The sequence below is a fragment of the Hyperolius riggenbachi genome, chromosome 5 (genome assembly GCF_040937935.1).
Source record: "Hyperolius riggenbachi isolate aHypRig1 chromosome 5, aHypRig1.pri, whole genome shotgun sequence".
NCBI classification, from domain to species: Eukaryota; Metazoa; Chordata; class Amphibia; order Anura; family Hyperoliidae; genus Hyperolius; species Hyperolius riggenbachi.
The window spans coordinates 92,342,789-92,370,206 of NC_090650.1; the positions used below are offsets into that span (position 1 = coordinate 92,342,789).

At 42.7% G+C, this 27,418-nt stretch overlaps 1 protein-coding gene across 2 annotated transcripts in view; it reads left to right on the forward strand.

Moving 5' to 3' along the window:
- The window catches only part of SNX13 (sorting nexin 13), a 199,908-nt gene that overhangs the window by 75,858 nt on the left and 96,632 nt on the right, over window positions 1–27,418 (forward strand). For both annotated transcript variants that reach the window (XM_068235995.1, XM_068235996.1), the window contains exons 4-5: window positions 11,351–11,440; window positions 23,971–24,092. In XM_068235995.1, coding sequence (XP_068092096.1) covers window positions 11,351–11,440; window positions 23,971–24,092 — 212 coding nt within the window. The remainder of the gene's footprint in view (window positions 1–11,350; window positions 11,441–23,970; window positions 24,093–27,418) is intronic.

Genomic DNA, 27,418 nt, shown 5'->3' on the forward strand with positions numbered 1-27,418 from the left:
ATTAAAACAGTTGCATCATTGTTGACTAGTTGTTTAGTATTTGTACTTTTACCTCATAACAACTATTATTACACCTGTCTTTTAACCTCCTCAGCTGAAACTGAAAAGTCAGCTGCACTTCCTGTGTGGGAGCTGCTGTTTTCCCCAAAGCAAACCTTTACTTGTTGTAGCACACTTGCACCACAACATATAACAAAATACATATATGAGCAGGATGTGTTACGAATGTTGGTCTGAAGTAACAAATATAAAAAATATATATACACACACGTACTTATGTATGTATGTATATACGTACGTACATACGTGTACGAATACACGCCCCAAAGTGCTGATCACATGACCTTCAACCATCTTGCAGTCTGCTAGACACTCCTACCACAGTTCTGTACGTTGATTTAAAAAAGCAGGCCACAGGCCAGGTCACATGACAAGTATTTTGGTGGAAAACTAGATACTGTGTGTAGGGGGTAGGAAAGACTGCAAACTGCCCATAAACATTAAATCCCCTTTCTACCTAGAGTTTTTCCCACTGCTCACCCCCAGTAGCTAATAGCATATGGCACACATTGTAAAGAAATAGTAGCTTAGGTAGCACAGTCACATGAATCCCTCTGTTGCACTATGTCAGCCTCTCTTTCTGTGTGGAAAGTGCATTGTCTTCTGGGGGAAATAGGGTTGGGGGTATGCTGACGGAGGTGCCATGTACCACATTTACATTGAAATGACCTGGGAAAGGGTGCCTACGAGTTGCTAGACAGAAACAGGATGGTATATTTTCCGCATGATCAATTATGGCATGTTCAGATGGATTTTAGGGCACAATTGCATTGTGATTTGTGACAGAAAAGGGAAAAAAAGCATGGTAAAATGTTTAAATTGTGGGATCACAAGCACATTTCATAGCAAGGCATTTGCTGTGGGATTTTCTTGTGCTTCCATTGACTTGACCTAAACACAAATGTAGCAAAAATACAGCAAACACTGCATTGGCATTAAAGGGAACCTGAAGTTAAACTAAACTTTAAGATGAATGAATTGCATGCAGGACTGTGGAGTCGGTACAAAAATCATCCAACCGTGACTCAGACACCTCAGTTTATGAAACCACCGACTTCAGGTACCCAAAATGGCTCTGACTCCACAGCTCTGATTGCATGTGTAGTATGGGTGATATGGATGATAAATAAAACAATGGTAGTATAGAAAAGAGTGTCTTGTTTTCAGTTTTAGAGCTTTATTTTTAAGATTACATCAGACGATCAGTCACAGCTTCTGTTTAGAATCCACACTCTGCCTTTTAAAGGGAATCTCCGGAAGTGAGAAGTATATGGAGGCTGCCATATTGATTTCCTTTTAAACAATACCAGTTGCCTGGCAGTCCTGCTGATCATTCAACATCAGTAGTGTCTGAATCACTCATCTGAAACAAGCATGCAGCTAATCTTGACATTGTTGCTATAAACATCTTTATGTGCATTAGAATCAGCAGGACAGCCGAACAACTGGTATTGTTTAAAAGGGGATTCATGTGGCATTTTTAATATCTCTCTCACTTCAAGTGTCTTTTAAGTTGAAAAAAGAAGCAGAAGTAATGACCCTTTGAACTTTCCTTCACTAAAACCTTATTATTTATCTTCTCCCTGACAGACAACAGATGTTTGTCTTCTGTCTGCTCTTTTGCATAAATAACAATTCAAGTTTTTTTTTTTTTTATATATAACTGTGGCTGTACTGGAAATCCGTTAATTTCTTAGTAGGTCTAGTACTACCGGTATATGAGTAAATATGTTAATCTCATTATATCACATGGCACTTCAGGTACCCTTTAAGTAAAAATAAAATCTTACAAGTAGGAAAAGTACACCATGATTACTATGTTAATCACAATACCCTTGCAATCACTAAATCGCATCCCATCCAAAAATCCCATTGAATTGAGGCAAGTGGAAAAGGGCCAGAATCAGCATGGGTGCTACAGGTAATTGGTATGCATTGATTTTGAAAGTTCTGTCACATGTTATAGAGCTCCTGGGAAAAATCTTCAGATTGCTAGGGGCTTCAGTGCACAGTTGCCCTTATGTCAACTGTAAATCCAGTAGGTGGTGCTGTTCATAATGTAAATCCAGCACATGTGGCTACTTGGTGCATGGCTTCTTAACCTGGTATAGAAAATATTTTAAAAAGGCAGTTATTAATATTACATTAAGTCGCATAATGGCAGTATTCAGCATGCCTTCGCAGTCACTCTTGCTGGACAAATACATCCATTGTTGCACATTCTGTTATTTCTAGAGCAGCAGACTGCACAGGAAGAGCCATATAATAATGCTGCAATGAGATGAGACATTTTGTTCTAGAATGTTATTGCCAGTCATCATTCACTTAGCAGATAATGAATGGATCACCTGGGTGGGTGACCTCTGTGTGGCCTCCACAGGCTGGTAATATGATGGGTGTGTTCATTATACTGTGCTCATGCACTGGTTCACCTCACACAGATCTGAGCAGTTCTGTGTGGAACGCTGCCATGAGTCCTGGCTCATGCTAACTTCATGAAATCAATTCCACTGACTGATAAGAGCAAACGCAGGCAGGGAAGTGGTGTTTGTGGCTTTATGTCAACAAGTTATTCCAGAAGACAGGAAACATCTGAGGAAATACTGTACACTGACAGGGCATTATGGAAACTCATGCAGAAGGAGGGGGGAATGCTCTACTATAGACTACGGATATGTGCTCTTATTTCACTGCAGTGGGTTTCAAAGTTCTGTGGTCAACCTATAAAAAGTATTATTATTACTTTTATAGTACTGACATATTCTCTACACCACTTTACGGAGTTCCTTCCTTCTAACAAGTCACATCAGGTGTTATCCCTCTAAATGGCTCACAATTTAAAGTATTTATTCATGATACTTTAAACATTACACCTGAAGTAAGAGGTATATGGCAGCTGCCATATTTCCTTTTAAGGAATGCTAGTTACTTGTCAGCTCTACCAATCCTCTAAAGCTGAGTGCTCACCACCTGACGGATCCAGCAACGCCTCCTTGACAAGTGTTCAGTGGCGACTCTTCCTACTCGGGAATGTCACACAATGGGTGCAAACAGGAAGTCTAGTGATCGTGGTACTTTACACGGAGTTGTCAAAGATCTTAAAGATCCTTTCTGCCGTGACAGTTGTTATCGACGTGTGTCGATAAACATCATTCGTGTGATCGTGCATCTGTACCCACATCGCGAGATCGTGGAAACGACCACTCATTACGTGATTGGTACAGGCCTTAATACTTTTAGCCGAAGACCCTGGTCAAGCATGCAGATCAGATGTTTCTGACTGAAAGAAGACAAGATTAGCTGCATGCTTGTTTCAGATGTGTGATTAAGACACTGCTGCAGCCAATGATATCCGGAGGACTGCCTGGCAACTGGTACTGTGTAAAAGGAAATAAATATGGCAGCCTTCATATCCCTCTCACTTCAGGTGTCCTTTAACCACTTTGTCCTCCTTGACGCAGTTCTACGTCAAGGAGGACGTGCGCTCCCGCGGGCGATCGCACGCGCGTGTGTGGGCGCGCGCGTGTGTGGGCGCGCGCGCGCTTGCGGCGCTCCGTTCGTTAGCCAAGGAAACAATGAATCGGGCCATGGTGCCTGATCACTGATTCCTCTCCCATTGACAGCTTCTCTCGGAAGCTTCGCTTTTTCTGACTCCTATGTACCTCTAAGCATACATTGTACGCTTAGAGTGACGTCATGTAAACCAACTCAAGGTTGCCATCCTGTGGTCAAAAAGTAAAACTACAATTAAATGTAAAAAAAAAATAAAAATACACATATTTACCCCAAACAAATACTATTTACATCCCCCCCTTCCAAATATACACACATAAAATGTTTAACAATGAAAAAGAAAAAACACATTAATATTTACCTAAGGGTCTAAACTTTTAAAAAACCTATGTAAAGATGAAATATTTCTATATTTTTTTTTTTTGATAAGCTTGTAAATAGTGATGGATGCAAAACGGGAAAAAATTCTCTTATTTCCAAATAAAATATTTTCGCCATACATTGTGATAGGGACATAATTTAAACTGTGAAATAACTGGGACAAATGGGCAAATACAATACGTGGGTTTTAATTATGGAGGCATGTATTATTTTAAAACTATAATGGCAGAACACTGAGAAATAATGAATTTTTTTCAGTTTTTTTCTTATTCTTACTGTTAAAATGTATTTACAGTAAGGTAGCTCTTAGCAAAATGTACCACCCAAAGAAAGCCTAATTGGTGGCGGAAAAAACAAGATATAGATCAGTTCATTGTGATAAGTAGTGATAAAGTTATAGGCTAATGAATGGGAGATGAACATTGCATAAAGTGAAAACGACCGAGGGCTTAAGTGGTTAAAGAGGATCTCCAGTGAAAATGATGTAATTAAAAAAAAAAGTGCTTAATCTTTACAATAATGATGTATAAATGATTTAGTCAGTGTTTGTCCATTGTAAAATCTTTCCTCTCCCTGATTTACATTGTGACATTTATCACATGGTGACATGTTTACTGCTGGCAGGTGATGTCAGTGGAAGAAGATGCTGCTTGCTTTATTGGCAGTTGTAAACAGCTGTTATTTCCCACAATGCAACAAGGCTCCCACAGTGTGATGTCAGAATCATGGTCCTGTCATCACACTGTGGGAGTGGTTTTACCACAATATCAGCCATACAGAGCCCCCTGATGATCTATTTCTGAAAAGGAAAAGTGGGTATCAGCTACTGATTGGGATGAAGTTTAATTCTTGATTACGATTTCTCTTTAAGTTCTTTTAATTGTAGACCCCAAGTCATGTGACATGGGTTGTCCTGTTACCCTCGCTTATGTTACAGAGCACTACCTTCATCAGGAAAGGGAATAATAAGAAAGCCCACCCTAGGTAATATGAATAGTATTTGTAGTACACATAAAGCCTTATGTATTACAGTTTAAGGTTAGGGCTGGGCATAAAAAAATGGGTTAACTTTAGGGTGGAAGTTGGGATTAGGCACTAGGAAGGGGGATTTAGTAGAACTGGACTTTAGACATTAGGAACTGGAGTTTTTTTTGCTACTAATGTTCTGTTTGTTAACCACACTACACATACAATTAATTTTTGCTTCAGATGTGCTTTAAAGAGAATCTGTATTGTTAAAATCGCACAAAAGTAAACATACCAGTGTGTTAGGGGACATCTCCTATTACCCTCTGTCACAATTTCACCGCTCCCCGCCGCATTAAAAGTAGTCAAAAACCGTTTTAAAAAGTTTGTTTATAAACAAACAAAATGGCCACCAAAACAGGAAGTATGTTGATGTACAGCATGTCCACACATAGAAAATACATCCATACACAAGCAGGCTGTATACAGCCTTACTTCTGAATCTCAAGAGATCACTTGTGTGTGTTTACCTTCTGTCCCCAGCTTCTCTCATGCACTGAACATTACAGGCTTCCTGCAGACAGCTCTACCTATGTCGTTAATTCCTCAGTATGTCACATACCAGCTCCTTTCACAGCCTCCAGAGGAGGATTTTTATCCAGCTCTCTTCTATCACTGATAAGATAGCAGAGAAGCTGCTGGCTTATGTAAATAAAACACACACTGGAGTGTGCATAGAGGAACAGTTCAACACTGAAGAACTTGGCAGCCTTCCAGACACAGGCCGACAAGTCTGACAGGGGAAAGATACATTGATTTATTACAGAGATGGTTATAGTAGAAAGAGCTACAGTAAGCCAGAACACATAAGAATAGGTTTAGGAACTTGTAGGATGGTAGAAAAAACGTTGTAATTTTTGTTACAGAGTCACTTTAAGGATTTTTCTTCTCCAGCCCTACATTAACTTTCTCCCATTTTAGTTTATCTATGTGGTAATTCCTGGACACGTCATGTAAGGTGAAAGCAGTTTCAATCTTTTTCGCAGAAAGCTTTGGTAAACGCAGTCAAATACGTTCAAACTAGGATTGTTCCTCTGACCTGCTCATGCTGAAAATTACAAGCAGTAGCTCAGTCAGATTTGAACACAAAAGAGGCCAGGTTTCCCAAGGTTCCTCTAGAGATCGCCAAACATCACCAGTCAGGATATAATGAGTGATCCAGAATTGATTCTTGTCTGAAAGGAATCAATCGTTTTGGAACATTGAGTGGAAATCTAGGAGTATATGGCTATCTTTAGTTTGGAAAATGCTTGGTGATAGATGAGGCTTTATCTTTACATATCCTTGTAACAAAATAAAGTTCTGCTGATGATCTTGTCTTGATAGATCTCCAAGTTGTCTACATGGGGCTTATCGGTACAGATTCAATCTTCCATCACCCAGACAGGCATTGTAGTGAAACCGTTATAAAACTGTTTAGGCAGATTTTTAGGAAGCGTTTGCACCGCAAAGCTTGTATTGTGGTTTAAGCGCTGTCATTTTGTGGGTATAATAAACAGTCCACTGTAATGTGATCTTTGCTGTGGATTTTTCCTGCTTTCTTCATTCTTACGTACAATAGTAATACTGTGTGCTGGCAGTCCTTCAAATACCCTACATCGCATTAAAGGAACGGGGCTGTATAGCACTGTCTGGTGGCAGCTGTCACTGTACAGTACAACTTTTCATTGTCTGTTCATTGTTAATTCTTTAGTTAATTCAAGAATATAGAAATACTTTGACCGCACTAACCATTTTTTTTTTTACTTGATGAATAGTGAACATGGGGCTAAGCATTGTTGTTTAGCAACTTTGGGATCCCTGGACCAGAGACTTTAGGCTTTTCCCATGTTTGTGTAGGATATCTCCCTTTTTTACATGAATTCACCTCCCATGGCCCAAAAGCATAGTAACAGGTTAAATTCCTAGTTCAAACTCCCATTTTTTTAAATGCATATGTTAGTTAGTTACTTACTGACTTAAAACAAAAGGTATTTACGAGAATTCAGCTTAAAGTAAGCTACTGTGGCTTCCCACAATGCATCACTACCCTGAGTTGCTTGGGTATTCTGAAAGTACCCTAAAAAAAAGAGTGAGTAGGCTGCAACAGGAAACAATGTACAGAAAACACCGTCAGTAGTGTGTCCTCCTTCACTATAGCTCATCCACTTGAGGACCACAGGCTTACACCCCCCTAGTGACCAGGCCATTTTTTTACAATTCAGCACTGCACAGCTTTAACAGTTTATAACACAGCCATACAACTTAGCAGCCAAATGAATCTTACCTCATTTTCTGCCCACCAACAGAACTTCCTTTTTTATTTTTTATTAATAAACGATCGCGGGCTAAAAGGCTGATCACGGAGCTCCGTGTCTCAGCAAGGAACAATCATGCATGCGCGCCCGAGTTCCCTGTTATTCTCCGCCCCCAGGGCCTGACGACAGCCACTCTGCGGCCGCCAATTGGCACGAGGCGATTGCAGAGCAGGTAAACTATTATAAAAAATGTATAAAGCTGCTATTGTGAACGTCAGTCGCACAACCAGCACAGTAACGTTGGGATGTGCCTGGAACTGACAGCCAACGGTTCCAATCTTGCAGGGATGAAGTAGAGTCTGGCACCATCCAAGCACTTGAAAAAGCTCTCTGGCTATGCAAATCAATGGTAGTGTTCACTCTTTAGTGATCCCCAGTGATTAGCCACTTAGCAACCTTTGCCACGCTTATCTACGCCCTTTAAAATTCACCTGGGTCACAGGGGCGTAGATAGGCATCTCCTGTTTGTTTTCCCGCTGTGAGCGTTCGTGAGCGCGATCGCGTGCACACGGATGTGCGGTCGCGTTCGACACCCGCTGGTCAGCCAATCAAAGTGCTTACAAGTTTGAATGAGCACTGCCAAAGCCAATGACAGTGCTCATTCATTCAGAATGTGTGTAAACATTGAATCAGTCACTATGCTGTTACAGTTACTGAGATCACTCGTGAGAGGATCTCAGATAACTAATACAGCATTAGTGAGTGATCAGCATCAGTGAGGTTTTTTTTTTAAATAAATTATACCCCCATTAAGCCCATTAACCCTTGCCTCCCTGAAATGTTAAAATTGCCGTGGTTTTTAGGTGAAAAACCCTGTGGTAGAGAAGTGGTTAGTGATTTGCTGAAATCTCAAACATGGTGCATGCAGCATTTTTGTAGTGATTACATTTAAATGTTAAAGAAATCACAAAAACTTAATCGCTCCAAAATCACTTTTCTGTACAGTGAAAAATCACAGGAAAATCGCTGTAAAACGCTAGTAATTTTGCTAGCGTTTTGCGATTCCCAGTGTCACTCTGTACCTTAAAGTGTACCAGAGACTGGAAAAAGAAAGTGTTTTCTTCCGTCTCTGGTTTCCTTTAAAGGTGCCTATTAACAGTACAATTTTTTTAACCAAATTCTATCTTTCGATGCAATTTTAATGATGTATGGATAGTGTACTGGTTAAGGGCTCTGCCTCTGACAAAGGCGACCTAGGTTCGAATCTCGGCTCTGCCTGTTCAGTAAGCCAGCACCTCTTCAGTAGGAGACCTTGGGCAAGTCTACCTAACATTGCTACTGCCTAAAGAGCGCGTCCTAGTGGCTGAAGCTCTGGAGCTTTGAGTCCGCCAGGAGGAAAGGATGATATAAATGTTCTGTGTTTGAATTGTATAGAAAATTTGCAATATGAAAGCAGTCGATAAGGAATGATTCTATGGTCGATTGCTAAATAGGATAAAATTGATCCGAAAGTTGGATTTTATGATCCAATTTGAAGAAAGAATCATTGAGTAAATGTGAACAATCGATAATTACCTTCCGATTGTTTTTGACCGTAAAAATCACATCAAAAGATCGTGTTTAGTGAAAAATTGTACTGTTAATGGGCACCTTTACATACAGAGAGTGACAAGCTCAGTGTTACGTGTAAAAACACTGGAAAAAAGTGTTAGTGATAAATACTGTATGTGAAATAATGAACTTAATAAAAGCTAGAAAGCCAGGAGAGACCTTTGTCATGATGCACATTCTATTTATAGAGTAATGACTGTGTGACTCAGGCAGGACATGGTAGGAGTGGAGATCACATTGATACATCCAGTAAAACTGGCTTTACACTGTTTAGTCTTTGAGCAATCGATCAAACCGGTAATAAAGTAATTGTTTGGAAATGAATTTGTATACTATTAACAGACTCCCTAACACTGCTACTGCCTATAGAGCGCACCCTTGTGGCTGCAGCTCTGGCGCTGAGTCGGCCAGGAGAAAAGCACAATATAAATGTTTTGTGTCTCGTCTTTAAGTGAACCTAGCACCATTTTTAGCACCCAGGGCATATCAATAGTACATTTAATATGCATGCCAACAATGTGGCTCATTAAACAGAATCTGTACTGTCCGATTTGTACAATAAAAAAAACATACCAATCGAGTCACTGTGATCTCCTGGGTCCCTATTTGTCGTTTCCGCCGCTCCCTGCCACGATCCTGGCTTTTAATCGCCAGTTTTAGGCAGTGTTTACAAACACAAACATGGCCGCCAACCCTAGTATTTTCCGCTTCTGCTTTGCGGATTCCTCTTGCGGATTTCACTTTTTGTGCATTTCTGAGTTTTATACGGATTACCTCGGGGTTTTTTTTTTTTTTTTGCGGAAATCCGCATTAACATGCAGAAATGCATCTGACATCATGACGTCATTCTGATACAGACCGCGGCTGAATGAGATAGGGACTGTAGGTTCGTTCTTAACCTGAATCTGTTCTTAAGTCGGAACATTATGCCCCTCTGTGTCACCTCTGCCCTCTGTATCTGCTTATTCAAGTTTAAAGTGATTTTGTTCTTTAAATTTTTTTAAATCGATTTTAAATTTCAAAGATTTTTTTTGACGTGTTTCCATGGAAACACAGAATCCATGCCGTTCGTATCAGCAGGTCGTTCTTAAGTCAGGCATTTTTAAGTCGGGGACTACCTCTACAGCAATATATGGATATAGGAAGTGTTTCTGATGGTAAAACCAGGAAAATTACATTGAAAGTGGGTTTCTTGAATAATTTACTACATTCTACTACATGTCACTACTGTGTCTCTTTAACAAAGCTTTACTTAGATTTAGTTTCAGTTGGTAAGGCGGTTTCCCTGAGTTGATTTCATGTGGATCACCAGCTAATCAGTAGTTAGGACTTGTACCTCTGCCACTGCTACCATCAAGAGTGTGTCTGCCTTGCATAAGGTAGTCTGTCTGTGGCTATCAAGTATGCAGCACTGCATACTGTATATACTCCAGTATAAGTTTAAAATTTAGGTCTGATTCACTTTGCAAAAGTATGGGGTCGACTTATACACGAGTCGCAGGCAACACTGAGCACAAGTAATGTGAGTACTAAAAGTGACATTCCCATTTGCAGCAATTTACCCTTTGGTAAGTGATAGAAAGGAAATGCCAAGAAAACACAGCTCTGAAAGTCCTGGCCACAACAACTAAGAAGGAAAGGGGCAGGGGGGAAATACTTGGCTGCATAAAAGGGAGTGAATAATTGCAGCATTTGGGAGCCTGGAGGAGTTATTGGCTGCATTTAAAGAGATCCCAAGGTGGGTTTTAAGGATGCCATTAGGACACAGAGGCTGGTTTTGCATACAATGACCAGCCTCTGTTACTATACTGTGCCGCCCCCTCCCCCCCCTGCGCTCTGCTGTCCTCCATAAATCAAACCGGCGTGCTTGAGGCTGTTTACCTCTGAGTGTCTATCACCGCCGGTCCCCTGCCTCCTCTATAGCGCCGCTACCGCCTGCTTCCCTTTCCTCCCCGCTGATTGGAGGGAAGAGACGCAGGCGAGGAGGCGGGGGATCGTCGGTGACAGACACTCAGAAGTTAACGGCCTGCTAGCGACACGTTGCATGTCGCTAGCACGGCAGTTTGATTTATGGGGGACAGCAAAGCACAGGGGGGGGGGGGGGACACACAGTATAGTAACAGAGGCTGGTCATTGTATGCAGAACCAGCCTCTTGTGTCCTAATGACATTCTTAAAACCCACCTCCGGTTCTCTTTAAGGGACAGGATGGGATTATGGCTGCAATACTGTATGCAGTGCAGTCATTAACCCATCCTTAGCCCCAAGTGCAGCCATTCACTTTGCTGGGTGGACTTATACTTGAGTCAATAAAAAATTCCAGCTTGAGAGGGTTGAATATTGGAGTTGATTTGTACACAAGGTCGACTTGTATTAGTGTATATACGGGTAAATGGTTATGGATGCCAAGGAGTCTTCTAATGTTATGTTACATTTGTATCAATAGAATTTTTTTATTATATTGTTCACTAGTTGTATTTGTTTTCAGTGTGTTGCATCTCATTTACGTCCTCTTTTTGCCAGTGCTTAGAGGAGCTTAAACGGGAAGCAAGACCCATCAAGATTGACAGAAGAGTCACAGGTGCCAGTATGATCGATGAACCTTTGCAGCAAGTAAGCATTTATGCATTATGTTTATTAAATAGCCGTCTATCGCTGCTCATCCTGTCCGTTTATAAACCACTAATCTTTCATGGGCGGTAGGTATAATAGAAGTGGTGAACAATCTACCATCGCTATGGCCACACACATGGAGTCTACAGGAACCAGTACATTTTAGGTTGAATCAGGGCCTTTTGAGAGGATAAGCAGGTCAAGGAGCTAGGGCACTACTGGGCTTGCTATTATCTACAGATAGAAATTCCACCCCATAGCTTCCCTTGCCAATGTGGAAGGAATGGGCATAATTATCTGGGCATCATTACCTGCTCAAGAATTATATGCTGCAGAACCAGTGCATTTAAGGGGCGAACCATATATTTTAGGGGAGGTACTGGCTGCACTTGTTATTGGGGGGGACACGATGACTGCTCTTTTTATGGGGAGGCATGGTGCTAGCACTTTGCTGTAGAACAGAGTAACCAAGCAGCTTGGGGTGACCCAAAACCATTAGGAAAGTATAGAGGACTAAAAGAGACCAAGAAGCCCTCCTACTAAAAAGCAACGCTTGGTGTGATTTGCAAATGTAGTAGCTAAACTTTTTTTTGAGAGGATGCTTTTAATAGGGCTGGGCCCCACTGGTGGCACTTTAGCAGTGTTTTCTGATTGCCAACAATCAGAAAATCGCTGCAATAATAGAACCCTCCTGGGTGGTTCCAGAGGAATCACATTCAAGGCAATTAGGGGCAAATCGTGATAGTCCTGGGTAAACATGGCTGCTAGAGGGCCCCAGCCCGTAGAGATCACATATTGGCATTATATGTACTTTACCAGGAACACAGAGAGGGAATATTCCTGAGGGCTCGTTCCCACTATCGCGAATCCGCATGCGTCCAACGCATGCGGATTCGCACATGTAATGTGAGTGGATGGGGCTGTTTCCACTCCTGCGGTGGCGTTGTGCGTTTTTTGTTGCGGAGAAAAAACGCACAAAAGAGGCAACGATTTTGCCTGCGTCGGGAATCCGTGCGAATCGCCGCTAATGTATTTAATAGTAAAAACGCATGCGGTTTTTACATGCGTTTTTACCTGCGATTTCGCGTGCGATTTCGCACCTTTTCCAATTTTATTTTGCCCTGGCAGTGTCATGGTTAATTTCGCATGGCACCCTGCCATGCGAAATCGCGGGTAAAAACGCATGCAGAAACGCATCCGCATGCGTTTTTACAAGCGTCGGAATGCCGGCGAATCGCGTCGCAACAGTGGAAACAAGCCCTAAGACAGGTGTCTTGCTTGGGATGACAAAATGGAAACCGTCCTGGTTTGAATAGTACAACAGTGTTTATTCTTATATCAAAAGTTTAGGAATACCTGCCAAAAGTGGCTGGAGTTATGCATTACCATCCATATCTAATGTTTTTATCTTGAATAAAGACTGTAGCTGCTCAATAAATGCTAAGATTACCGGTAATTATTTGTCTACCACTTTGATGGTTGATTCCAGTTTCCAGTGCTTAGACTCGGAATTTAACCAAGCGTAGAGCAAATCCCAACTTTCCTAAGGAGACCTTGATTTGATACAAATATAAAGATGCAACTGATTTTATTTTGATCAGATAAACCTGCTTGAAACGTAAATAGTCAGCAGTTTCTCACTATAGATATAAAAACGATCATATAGTCAATCGTAAATAGCTGGGTTATCAAAGCTACCTACTTTTAGATTAAGGAAGGGAAGAGCCAGAGTTGTTTTTTTTTTTTTTTTTTTTTTTTTTTTTTTTTTTTTTGCCGCTGTTTCAGTTCCTATCTTGATGCCTGCCAGAGCTCACATGCATTATTTGGTGGCCATCAGGACAGGAAATTAGGAACAGAAATTAAAATCTGACAAAGTTCTAATTCATGTCAACGTATCTATTAGATATAGTATACTCATTACTTAGGGTCGTTTCTTGGGCAGTGTGGGCAGGGCGACCGCCCTGGGCACAGACCGGCAAGTAGAAGAAGGGGGGAGCAGGCAGAAGGACATAACTGCTAGGGAGCTGGTGACGCGCAGTGCAGCCAAATGGAAGAAAGAAGATTATCAGCGCAATCACCTACCTTGACTCCACCTAGGCTGCCTGCGTCAGACGTCAAGTCATCATCACGTTACCCCTGCGTGATGACACCTGATGTCCTGTAGCGGTACTGCAGGCTGTCAGTGTGCGGCGCCCATGGAGGAGTCGGCTTTCCGGGCTCTCTTCACCTGTGTGTTCTCCCGGTCCCTGCTTCTTCCCGGATGAGTGGCTGGTCACTAGTAAGTGGGCAGATCTACTTGTGACCTGTCGCTGTGTGACTGTCCCTAAAGAGTAAGGGTTCACGAGTCCATAGGGGTGGGGGGGAAGGGGGCGCAATTTTTACACCCTTGCCCTGGGTGCAATTTAGCCTAGAAACTGCCCTGGATATACTCCACTCATAAAGCAGACAACTTGTACCTTCACACAGTAATGGACTGTCTATTTACACAAGCAGTCAATTGTTTTAAATTTTCCATCCTGCCCGATTAATTCATTAAATCGTTTTTTGTTTCAAATGGATCAAAAAAATTCCCAGCAGACGAATCGAATCTGCAGGGAATCGAATAAGAAAATTGATGAGTGTATAGCACCTCCTTAAAACAGATCATTTTATTCACATGAACTTTCAAAATAAATTGTGTACTGATACAGGAATAGCAGTAGGGGCTTTTCGTTTTGGTGGAGTTTCACCTTAGGTTTTGGCACAGAACAGTTAGTTCTAGGCTGAAATGAATCTTTTTCTTCCACTATTTTTACATCACTTGATCTTCTGTTTTTTAGGTTTTCCTTGTTACAGTTTAACGAGTGTGGATATTGTACGGTCTTGTGTTTATCATGAGACGCAGCGCTGTGCTCTATAAGAAGCAAATCCTAAGCAGCAAATGATCATGCTGTTAAACAAGCCGGATGAAGTGACTGCACACAAAGACAATGGCAAGGAAGCTCGCAATAACAATTACCGAACACATGAAAACAAGCACACATAAGCAGAACTTGCAAGGAAATCTTAGCATTCTCTAATACTGAGCTATTTTTGCTTGGGTTAGCCAAAATCTGTGAACATAGGTTGGAGAGTCACTGCTCTATAGAATGGAATCAGGAGAACATCCGTGAAAGTCAGGCATGGTAACTCAAGCAAGTGGTGTGAAGATCTTGAAATCAGCAACATTTAAAGAGACACTGAAGCGGAAAAAAAAAATGATATAATGAATTGGTTGTGTACTATGAATAATTACTAGAAGATTAGCAGCAAAGAAAATATTCTCATATTTTTATTTTCAGGTATATAGTGTTTTTTCTAACACTGCATCATTCTATAATATGTGCAGATTACACAACACTCAGCATTCAACATCATTCTTTCAGAGCAGTCTGTGAACTAATGACCTCTCCTCTGTCAGAGAAAAAGGAATTTGTTTAGTAACAGTTGAGATAATAAAAGTCAGATAACAGCCCTCTCCAGGACTTTGAAAGTGTAGAGCTTAAGTGCTTTTTTCCATAGAGATAACAACTGGAGTTTCTTAACTCTTCCTGTACTGGAAACAATTAGACTGATGTATGTGATCTGAAAGTTTTATTTCTTAGCTGTACTACACATACAAATCATAATATCATAATTTTTTTTTCGCTTCAGTGTCTCTTTAAAGCGGAACTGAACTTAGAACTTCCTCTCTGCTCTAAAAGATAAGCAACCACATAATAACCTTTAAAGAAAAACATTTCTGATAGAAATCCTGCAATAAATCACAGTTTGCCTACTTCCTGATTCATGGAAGCAAACGTATTGTTAACATCCTGTGTTTACATATCAGGTCTCTGCCGTGGCAGGCAGCTGATACAGCTGAGGGATCAAATTACAACTTGTGATTAGACGCAGATGAGTGGTAATTAGACAGGTTAAACTCTCTAAATACGTACAGGGTGCATTTCTCTATGCTTTCCTTCTGTCCAGTGCAAGAGTTCATGTCCACTTTAAAGCGAACCCGAGGTGATAGACTGACATTTGTCTCCTTTTAAATAATGCATATTGCCTGGCTGTCCTGCTGATCCTCTACCTGTAATACTTTAGGCAATAGACCATGAACGAGCACCCAGATCAGAGACCCTGTAACAAAAAAGTGCCCCGTGGGGAGTACTAACCTCGGGGGAAGCCTCTGGATCCGATTGAGGCTTTCCCCGTCGTATGGTGGTCTCGTTGTGCCCCTCGGAAGCCACAGTTGACAATTTGTCAGGCTGTGGCTCAGCCACAGTTGCACCTGCAGGCGCAGTAGCGGCGCTCAGCTCGAATCAGGCGGAAATAGCCGATCTCAGTCAGGTCCGCTCTATGGCGCAGGAGACTTGCACCTGCACAGTAGAGCAGACCCGACTGGGATCGGCTTTTTCCGCCTGGTCCCGCTAGACCACCGTGGGACGGAGGAGGACAGGGGAAGCCTCAATCGGATCCAGAGGCTTCCCCCTCCCGAGGTAAGTACCCCCCAGGGGCCCTTTTTTGATGCACTTTTTCTTCAAGAAGCAGCGTGTTGTTAATTTTGATCATGTGATCAGTTTTTTACTCTGTCTGGTTGTAATCACATGACCATATAGCGCTTCAGCTTCTTTCCTTAGCCTACACAGGAAGCAGAAATGAAACATGATCATGGCTAGTCCATAAGCAAACTACATATCATATGACCTAACTAGAATTCTGTATTCTCACATGATAAAACGAATTACGTACCATATGTCTTCTTGAATTCTGCTCAAAGAGAATTACAGTAAAACAGTTACCTTTAGAGTAACTTGGTTTAACAGCGCTTTGCTATACAAGCAAAAATTATTGTTACATTTTGACTGGATATACAAGCAACGTCTACATGCGTCACGTCATCACAACTGAGCGCATGTTTCTTCTCCCTTTGACGCTGCAGGATTGTCCTTAATTGTGCTTAATCTGAGTGTAAAGACTGTGCAAAGTCACATTTCCATGAAATCCTCAAAAGTAATGGTCACTGGATAAGTCCACACAATTAAAGAAAAAAGAGCCAACAGATAGCAATGATGCTGTTAGTTATAGTGAAAGTTTACATTTTTATTTTATACTATTTTACTCTAACAGTTTTTGGATTGTGGAACAAATCACCTGGGTTTCCAATTAATTCTTATCGGGAAATGCGCTTTGATATAAGAGTGCTTTGGATTACAGGCATGTTTCCGGAACGAATTATGCGCGCAAGCCAAGGTTCCACTGTATACCATTTTTAATCAACAACAATCCTGAAAGATAATGTAGTTAACAGTATTTACAGATGCCATCCTTACTGCGCTCTCCTGAGCTGTGGAATAGCACAGATCTTGGCTTATTACCTAGTGTAAATCTGGGCAAAGATTTTATTTTGGTTTTAGGACATTTTTAAAGTTACTACCTGTCTGGTTTTTGTTGTTGTCTGTGTGCCCATGGGGGGAGGCTTGTAATGACATAAGTATATTTTTATTTAGTACACCTGAATTTAGAGGGATATGGAGGTTGACAGTTGCTTGCCTGTCCTGATCTCTTTGGCTGCAGTAGTGTCTGACTCACACACCAGAAACAAGCATGCTAAGCTAATCCAGTCAGATCTGACAGTAATGTCAAACACCTGTTCTGATTGCTTGTACAGGGTGTAAAACTGGCAGCACACTGTTTAATTTCGCTGTCAATCAACAACCAAAACGCTGAACAAAATTTCGATTGTGTTTCAATTGTGATATCAATTGTAATTACAATCATAAATTACATCTAAAAATGACAAATTGGGCAATCAGATTGTACAGTGTGGCTAACTCAAGGCGTTGTACCCACTATACGCACTGCCGTGCGCAATTCAGCAGCGCATATAGTGTGTGACACGCAAGAACAGTAGTAGTGCATACACGGCACTTCTACCGTTCCCATCATATGCGATGCGCAGCAGTCACACTGCTGCATGCATTTTTTCGGGAATCGCAGCGTTGACCCATTCACTGTAGTGAATGAGATCCGCAGCGCAGATGGCTTGCGAACGTAGGCATTGCAATCCAAACGCACGGCCATCTGGGCAAATGAATGTGAACAAGGTCTAAGGGTATTAGAAGCAGAGGCTCAGCAGGACAGCCAGGCAATCTGCATCGTTTAAAAGGAAATGCATATTTCAGCCTCCATATCCCTCTCGGTTCAGGTGTGCTTTAAATTACACCTGTTTTGAAGAGAATACGGATAGCAGTAATTTTCTAAAAATACTTTTTCCCTTGCTGTGAGGCTGATCTACAGGCTGTAACGTGTACTTATGCCAGCAAGGTGACCCAAAATGTATTACCAGCAGAGGATCAGTGATGCAGCCAAGCACAGAGCATAGTCAGGATTTCACTGATAACGGCCATCTTTATTCCTTTGTAAACTATCATTAATACAGAAATACCTAATGAGTTGCATGCAAGTTAATCTTTTGGCTTTGTTAGTGCAGTTCTGGACAAATCCCAGGAGACAGTAGTCAAGGTGTCTTAAAGTATTGGTGTATTTAGACTTAAATGTGCTTAAAGAGAACCTGAACTGAAAATAATAATTCAAAATAAACATAAACTCATCATACTTACCTCCCGCATAGTCTATTCATCAATCTATTTCTCCTCTCCTGCGTCTTGTTTGTCCACTGTGATCAATGAAATTCTCTGTCCTCCATGTTGAAAATGGCCATTAACCCCATAACAGCTTCCTGGTCAGCACACTGTTAAATTGTCTTATTGCCCTCTTGAGCCATAGGGAAGCATGGACATTACCTTGCACATCCAGTTGTAACTGATAGCAGACAGGTATATTTCAGTTCTGACAAAATATTGTCAGAACTGGAATGGGATCACTGTAAGAAGAAAATGGTGAGCTTCTGAAAGGAACTGATGGTGAGGTAAGTATGTAATATTCAATTGCAGCTGCTTCGTGTTTATTGTAAATAATTTTACTCAGTTCAGGTTCCCTTTAAAGTAACTTAACATGAGGCTTTCATCAATACTGCACTGTATTTTATATCACTGGTTTTGCTTTTGATCCGAAACAAATGCTTATCTTTGCTGTCATTTGTGTTACATAAAACATGGCTAGTAAAAGCTTAGTGTTTCTAGATGCTGTTCGCACTTCCACAAAGACCTGCAAATGAGTTTAGAGAACTTAGAGAGTTAATTTAAGCCTGAAAAATTAGTGAGGATATCTTCAAAGCACATTTAAGTAGGGATCAGAACACACAGCAGCACAGTGCAAGCACATTGTAATAGTTTCATGGTCGGATTTCAGACAAGGTCACAAAGGTCGTGGCTTAGGGCAAGGCTTTTCAACCTGTGGTATGCGTACCATCAGTGGTACTTTGCTGTTGGCCAGGTGGTACACACCAGGTTTGCCTGCCACTTTGTTGCCCGCATGCCATTTGTGCTGATCCTGTCCTGTCTCCGCAAAGTTTGGCTCTTTCTCCCTCGTTCCTTGCTGTGCTGCTCTGCAGCATACTTCAGATCAGTGGGGAAGAGAGCCAGGCGAACAGTGCACAGTGATGGCGCACATACAGAAAGTGACATCACTGCTCACTTCCTGTATTTGAAGTATACACGCCGTCACCGCGCAATGTTTGCCTGGCTGTCTCTTCACTGTGGCTGGCTTACCAATGATCTGAGGTGTGAACTATATCGCAGGGCAGCACAGCAGGGAGTGAGCAAGTGGGAAGCCAAACTTTGTGGTGAGTCACTGCCTAGCTCTCAGCTCTCTGGTGGTGGGGCCAGGCTACGTATAATTAAGTGGGGGTGGGGCAAGTGCTGGGGTGGGGCAGGAGATTTGGGCGCAGCAAGCGCCATCATAGGCTGTAAAAGGAATTACGGCTATAGCGATGCACAGTCAGTAACTTCGGGGCCGTCAGAAGACGGAGCTGAAGTTTCTTTTAAAACACTGTAATTTTGCTTCCAGCAATAGCGGTATACCAGCTGTATCCTGCGCCCAAGTCTCCCGGCAGCCACTTCATATGTATACGGTGGGGGGGAGGGGAGGGGGGGGAGGAACTTGCAAGGCTACCTATATTGGCAATCTACCTACAGATTGCCAATACTGACAATCTGTCGGCTAGCAATCTAATTGTAATATTTTTCCCCACCAATGCCTCCTATTTTTCCCCTCCCATATGCCCTCTTTTCTTTAAGTGTACCTGTAACAAAAAAGTGTGGAGGAGGGTACTTGCCTCAGGGAAGGGGAGGCCTTTGTATCCTAAAGAGGTTTTCCCCTTCCTCCTCAGTAGAGGGGATCTACTGCTGGGAGCCCCAAAGTTCTCCTCGTCGGTGTGTGCGCTTGCGCAGTAGCTGCTCTCCTCTTGTCGCACACGCACAAACACGCACACACACCAGACACACACCAGGCACACACACACCAGACACACACCAGGCACACACACACCAGACACACACCAGGCACACACACACACCAGACACACACCAGGCACACACACACCAGACACACACACACACACACACACACACACACACACACACACACACACACACACACACACACACACACACACACACACACACACACACACACCAGACACACACACGCACGCACACATTCTCAGCAACTATATTTGTTTTCCTTGACTGCAGTGCTTGAGTTTAGGTCTTCGTTAAAGAGGTTCTGTGGGATTCTAAAAATCAAACAAGCCTGACACTTACCTGGGGCTTCTATCGGCCCTCTGCAGCACGCGTGGCCATGGCCTCGTAGCCACAGTATAATCACTCGCATGATTACACCGGGACCGGCGGCGGGGAACAGAGCATCTGAAGAGGACAGTTTTTATCACTGTAGTGGTCCTTTTGAAATTTAACAGTTGGAAAATGACAGTTTAAAAAACAGTTAGAAAATGGCAGTTGAAATTTGGCAGTTGAAAAATGACAGTTTAACTGTTATTTTTCAACTGCCATTTTCCAACTGTCATTTTCCAATTGTCATTTTCCAGCTGCTGTTTCTCAACTGTCAACTTTCTCAACTGTCAACTTTCTCAACTGTTGTTTTTTAACTGCCATTTTCCCAACTGCCATTTTCCCAACTGCCATTTTTAACTGCCCTTTTCCAACTGTCATTGTCCAACTGTCATTGTCCAACTGTCATTGTCCAACTGTCATTTCCAACTGCCATGTCCAACTGCCATTTTCCAACAACTGCCATTTTCCAACAACTGCCATTTTCCAAATGTCATTTTCCAACTGCCATTTTCTAATTGTCATTTTCCAACTGTCCATCCAACTCCATCGTGAGGAGGTGGCTAGTCCAAAACCTGTTGGCTCTGTCAGCTTTTAAAGTGGACCTAAACACAAAGCTTCCTCTTTGCTCTAAGGAGATAAGCAACAGCTTATTAAATTTAAAGAAAAACATTTCTTTGTTACAACTTACAGAAATTTTACAAAAACCCTGCAGTATTTACTTTCTGGTGTCCTAGGAGCACAAAAGGGTTAACCTCCTGTGTTTACATATTAGCCCAAACTATGGCACAGAGTGGCACACCTGACAACCCTAATTTACACTTGCTGTTTACTTTCTGATAAGGCCTAATTAGACGGGCTAATCTCTCCAAACCAGAACTTTGCACCTGTGGTACACGTACCACCGGTGGTACACGTACCACCGGTGGTACTTTGCTTTTGGCCAGGCGGTACACTCCAGGTTTGCCTGCCACTTTATTGCCCGCATGCCATTTGTCCTGGTCCTGTCCTGTCTCCACAAAGTTTGCCCCCCCCTCGCTCCTTGCTGTGCAGCTCTGCAGCATACTTCAGACCTCAGACCAGTGGGGAAGAGACTGGCCAACGGTGCACAGTGATGGTGCACATACAGAAAGTGACATTACTGCTCACTTCCTGTATTTGAAGTGTACACGCCGTCACCGTGCACCGTTTGCCTAGCTGTCTCTTCACTGCGGCTGGCTTACCGATGATCTGAGGTGTGAATTATATCGCAGGGCAGCACAGCAAGGAGTGAGCAAGGGGGAGACTAACTTTGTGGTGAGTCACTGCCTAGCTCTCAGCTCTCTGGTGGTGAGACCAGGCTACCTATAATTAAGCGGGTGGGGGGGGAGAGGAACTCATTTACACTTCACACTTGTTTACATTTAATCAGTTGGTATGCGTTAGTGTGTGTTGGTACGCGTTAGTATGCGTTTTTCCCATAGCAGTGCATTGGGAAAAAGCTTTCAGTTAAAACGCGTTAAGTGTGACAGGTGCCATAGGAAAACTTGGGCATTACTTTGAAAATCCGGTTTCTTTCAGTTATAACTGAGAGCAACTGATTAAGTGTTAAAGGGCCCTAAGGCTATTTATATTGGCAATCTATAATCTGACAATATGTAGGCTAGCAATCTAATTGTAGTCTTTTTTTCCCCACCAATGCCTCCTACTTTTCTCCTCCCAAATGCCTCTTTTTCTTTAAGGGTACCTGTTAGAAAAAGTGCCCCGGGAGGTACTTACCTCAGGGAAGGGGAGGCCTTTGTATCCTAAAGAGGTTTCCCCCTTCCTCCTCAGCAGATAGGATCCAGCGCTGGGAGCCCCATAGTTCTCCTCATCGGTGTGTGCGCATGCACAGTAGCTGCTCTCTGTTCAGGTTCCAACAGAAACAGCCAAGCCCGATTGCATCCAATCTACTGTGCAGGCACACTGGTGGTACTTGAACATTTTCAGGCAATAAAAGTGGTACAATTAGTGAAAAGGTTGAAAAGCCCTGGCTTAGGGCACTAGAAAGTCATTCCATAGTCTATTCAAATGGTCCAATAATAAGAGTAGCCTACAAGTTCCGCATCAGGTCCGTTACTGTCAGGGCTATTTTGATTGGAGAAGGAGATATTTGTATGTGATTGGCTACCAATGTACCATGTATACTATTTACGGTAAACGAGCAGATGATTGTATTTTGTGTGACAGACATACAGCTACAGCTTGATAAAGAGGCGGTGGACCTTGAAACGTTGCTATTTTATTGCTGTAATGTCATTCTATCAATAAAGGAGCATTAATTCAACTAGATGGTGCTGGCTTCATCGACTATTACATATGCTGATTAGTCTGGAGTGTTGCTGGACTGTAGCCGGGCACATCGCTTGATGATAATTGGAGGAGTGCTGCACAACATTCTTTGCATGCTGAAATCTGTTGAAACTCTGAGCTGTGTGTGGTAGGAATTGATTCCTCTCTGATCAGTGAAGGGTTGATCTTTTTGCCGCATTGGGTTTCACTGCCACAGTCATGCAAGCAGTGAGTCCCAATGAAGTCCAGTCACTTGATCTGTATACTTGCTGTGGGTAGAAAAGTGAATTTCCTTGCACTGGCAAAAACTGTTCTGGCCCTTTAATAATAGTTATCCGCTCCAGGCTCTGCTCCCAGTACAGGGTGGTGCCAGTCATCTGGTTGTAAAAAGACACCAAAAGAGAAGGAGGCGCTCCTATGGTGCGTTAACTCTTATTTAGTATCAATGACACGTTGTAAAAATTGCACTTACACTGTGCGTGCAAGTAATGCACGTGTATGAGGCCACCAGTGAGTCATCTCCAACTCCTGAGCCTGGCCAGGGCTAACAGGGACCGTGCGAAATGGTAGCAGGTTTGGGGGGACAACCGCCGGCAAAGTCTCGCCACAGCAAGCCGCCTGACATCACAACGCGCCTCAGCGTTTTAGCCACGCCTTCTTCATGTCCTGAAGAAGGCGTAGCTAAAACGCAGAAACGTGTTGTGATGTCAGACAGCTTGCCGTGACGGCTTGCCTTTCTTTAAAGGTTAGTACCATGTGTTGCATAACTTGTAGAGCAGAGAGGAAGTTTTGAGTTCAGGTCTGCTTTAAGAATACAGCCAGGTAAACCGCATTTTAAAGGGAAGTCAACCATGCCACCTGTGACTCCTCACAAACTCTTTGTTGTCCCATGCTGTGTTAGCAGCTCCTGTTAGACCTGTCCAGGGGATCCCTTTCTCTCAGGGAGTCGAGGAGTCTGAGTCGGAGCCATTTTGGGTACCTGGAGTCGATGGTTTCATAAACATCGGATTTGGAGTCGGATGATTTTTGTACCGACTCCACAGCCCTGCTTTCTCTCACACCTGGCCAAACTAGATTCTGTTATCTGGCGGATCTGTGTTGTGTTCCCGTCAGAAGTGCAGCTTCGCCTGAACAGGATCTGGTGACATGTTGGGTAAACTTTCTCTGCTTGTGGTCCGAGAGGTATAAAGAGCAGCTCTGGGTCACACTCTGTACCTCTGGAGCCCAAACTGAAAAGACCTGTTTTTAGTACTAGTGAAGTTTAATCATACATTGAATGGCTGAATGAACCAATAACACCAGATATCCATTCAACCTAAAAAGGGCTGATATTTAAAGCTTACCTGATTTTTTGCTTCTGCCAACTCTTGAATTGTTATTGCTCCTTCTGCCATGTTCTGTTGTGCTCTTGGCTGCTTTTATGTTTTACCTCTGGTAAATGGATTCTTTTTTTATTGGTTTTAGGTAATTCAGTTTTCCTTGAGGGACTACGTCCAATATTGGTATTATACGCTAAGCGAAGATGAATCATTTCTCCTTGAAATCAGGCAAACTGTTCAAAATGCACTTGTTCAATTTTCCGCACGGTAAGTAAATATTCTACAATCTCCTTCTCGTTTTTTCCTCATGAGCATTTCTTAGTGTGCAATTACAATTTATGTTTGAAGTCTGCATCTGGGGAAACTGTAATATCACTACAGTGTGCATGTACAGTGGTTTGCAAAAGTGTTTGGCCCACTTGAAGTTTTCCACATTTTGTCATATTACTGCCACAAACATGAATCAATTTTATTGGAATTCCACATGAAAGACCAATACAAAGTGGTGTACACGTGAGAAGTGGAACGAAAATCATACATGATTCCAAACATTTAAAAAAAAACAACTGCAAAGTGGGGTGTGCATAATTATTCAGCCCCCTGAGCCAATACTTTATAGAACCGCCTTTTGCTGCAATTGCAGCTGCCAGTCTTTTATGGTATGTCTCTACCAGCTTTGCACATCTAGAGACGGAAATGCTTGCCCATTCTTCTTTGCAAAACAGCTCCAGCTTAGTCAGATTAGAGGGACAGCATTTGTGAACAGCAGTTTTCAGATCTTGCCACAGATTCTCGATTGGATTTGGATCTGAACTTTGACTGGGCCATTCTAACACATGGATATGTTTTGTTTTAAACCATTCCATTGTTGCCCTGGCTTTATGTTTAGGGTAGTTGTCCTGCTGGAAGATGAACCTCCGCCCCAGTCTCAAGTCTTTTGCAGACTCCAAGAGGTTTTCTTCCAAGATTGCCCTGTATTTGGCTCCATCCATCTTCCCATCAACTCCGACCAGCTTCCCTGTCCCTGCTGAAGAGAAGCACCCCCAGAGCATGATGCTGCCACCACCATATTTGACAGTGGGGATGGTGTGTTCAGAGAGATGTGCAGTGTTTGTTTTCCGCCACACATAGCGTTTTGCATTTTGGCCCAAAAGTTCCATTTTGGTCTCATCTGACCAGAGCACCTTCTTCCACATGTTTGCTGTGTCCTCCACATGGCTTGTGGCAAACTGCAAATAGGACTACTTATGTTTTTCTGTTAACAATGGCTTTCTTCTTGCCAATCTTCCATAAAGGCCAACTTTGTGCAGTGCACGACTGATAGTTGTCCTATGGACAGATTCCCCCACTTGAGCTGTAGATCTCTGCAGCTTGTCCAGAGTCACCATGAGCTTCTTGACTGCATTTCTGATCAGCGCTCTCCTTGTTCGGCCTGTGAGTTTAGGTGGACGGCCTTGTCTTGGTAGATTTACAGTTGTGCCATACTCCTTCCATTTTTGAATGATCGCTTGAACAGTGCTCCGTGGGATGTTCAAGGCTTTGGAAATCTTTTTGTAGCTTAAAGGTGCGTACACACATGCGACTATAGTCATTTGAAACGATCGTTCCCCGATCATTTCAAACGACGATCGTTTAAAAAAAAGCAGCCAACGACCATTAAGTCTAACGACGGACGAGCTAGATCGTTAAAAACGTATGATCTAGCTTGGCGGATTTTTTCCAACGACGATCATTTGCAAAAGTAGTACATCATTGGAAAACTGTCGTTCGTACTAGGCTTGACATGCGCGTTTCGCTATTTCTCCATGGAACTTTTCATTTTTACGCGCAAGCGCAATAGTTGCTTTACGTGATGTAACGTTCGTTCTAACGATCAGATCGTTACACACCTTTAAAAACGAACTTTACTTGTGTGACATTCTGGAGCAGCAATAGCCTTTCCATAGCTGTCACAATTCTTCCTCAGGCCTCCTGTATGCAGAAGTGTAAATGACTTGCCCATAATATTGGGCTTTTCTCTCTGGCCACAGTTCAGCCTCCTGGTGGTTCACATAGAAATGGTCAGCGACTCTCACTGTCTTGTTCTGGTTGGAACATGTGTAAAGTGCCATCACTGCTGCTTTTATGTGGACAGGGTTGGCCTGATTGGGGAAAGGCTCATGCCACACCCTCTGATGGGAACAGCAGGGGTGTGTTAAGTGACAGCAAGGTGCTACTAAGGCCACTGGATGCTGTGATGGTTTGTTGCCCAGGCTGTTCAGGAGCCTGAAGCCCAGCCAGCTAGGGTCATGTGACTACCAGATTTCAGAAGAGGATTGAATGCGACGAGTATTTTTCTCTAAGGAAGAGTAAGACTTATGGTGTCCGTACATGGTACAATTTTTTAATTCGATTATGCGATTGAATATAAAGATTTTTTTCCAACATGTCCGGTTGGATTTTTCTTGAAAAAACTGCATAATTGTTTCTTTTTCTTGATCGAAAAATAAAAAATTATTTTTGATAAAATCATTTTGGTCGAAGAAACTGAAAAATGGAACGTTTTTATTGTACCGTGTATGCGCACCATTAGATTTTTGATTTATTGTTGCATCTTCCCAAACCCAGTGTGAGAAAACACAGCATGAATTATGTCACCACACTGTAGGAGGCTGCCACATTAATAAAGTTTTAGAACATAACAAGCTATGCCGCGACAATGCCCTATAACACTAATTCAGATGAACTGTGTGAAGGAACATTTGAATTAGGGTCGTAATGTTTCAGACACCGGAGGGCCCAGTCACATAGGGAGATCGAATCTAATGCATAGGCAGAATAGTTTGTGTGATCACTACCTTGAAGTTCATGTACTTGCAGGTCATCTTGTATCAAGTGACTTGTCAATGGCATGTATAGAGTGAGTGATCTTTGGCATGTTGTAAGCTTTCTGTTAAGAGAATTCTAGCCTTATGGCAGAAGTAAATACAATGGTCATCAGCTGTGTGTTTAATGTCTGGTACCACACGGAGTTGAAGTATATCAATACTTGACTTGTATATAGTGCTGTGCTATGGAAACTATTTGATATGTGCAGTGGAGGACATACGGCCGTGGCGCCGCACGAGGGCCCCTGAAGTTCCGTTGCTTCAGGGGCCCATTAAGTATTTTTTTATTATATATATATATATATATATAATTTTTATTTTTTTCTCTGGGGGGCCCCCGACTCCTATCCTCCCTCACCTCAGGGGGCCCCCCTCCCGGTATGCGCGGCGGGAGAGCGGCAAATACAGGATGTCTCCGGGGCTCCAGGCAGGCGCTAGAGGCTCAGCGGCCGCTTGGTCTCCGATGTCTCCAACTCTATATATACGGCTCGCTACTAAACCAGGAAGTAGCGAGCAGTATACAGAGTTGGAGACATATTGGAGACCAAGCGGCTGAGCCTCTAGCGCCTGCCTGGAGCCCCGGAGACTTCCTGTATTTGCCGCTCTCCCGCCGCGCATACCGGGAGGGGGCCCCCCGAGGTGAGGAAGGGGCGGGGGGGGGGGGGGGAGGATAGGAGTCGGGCCCCCCACCCGGATAGCTACCCACCCACCCGGCTACCTACTTAC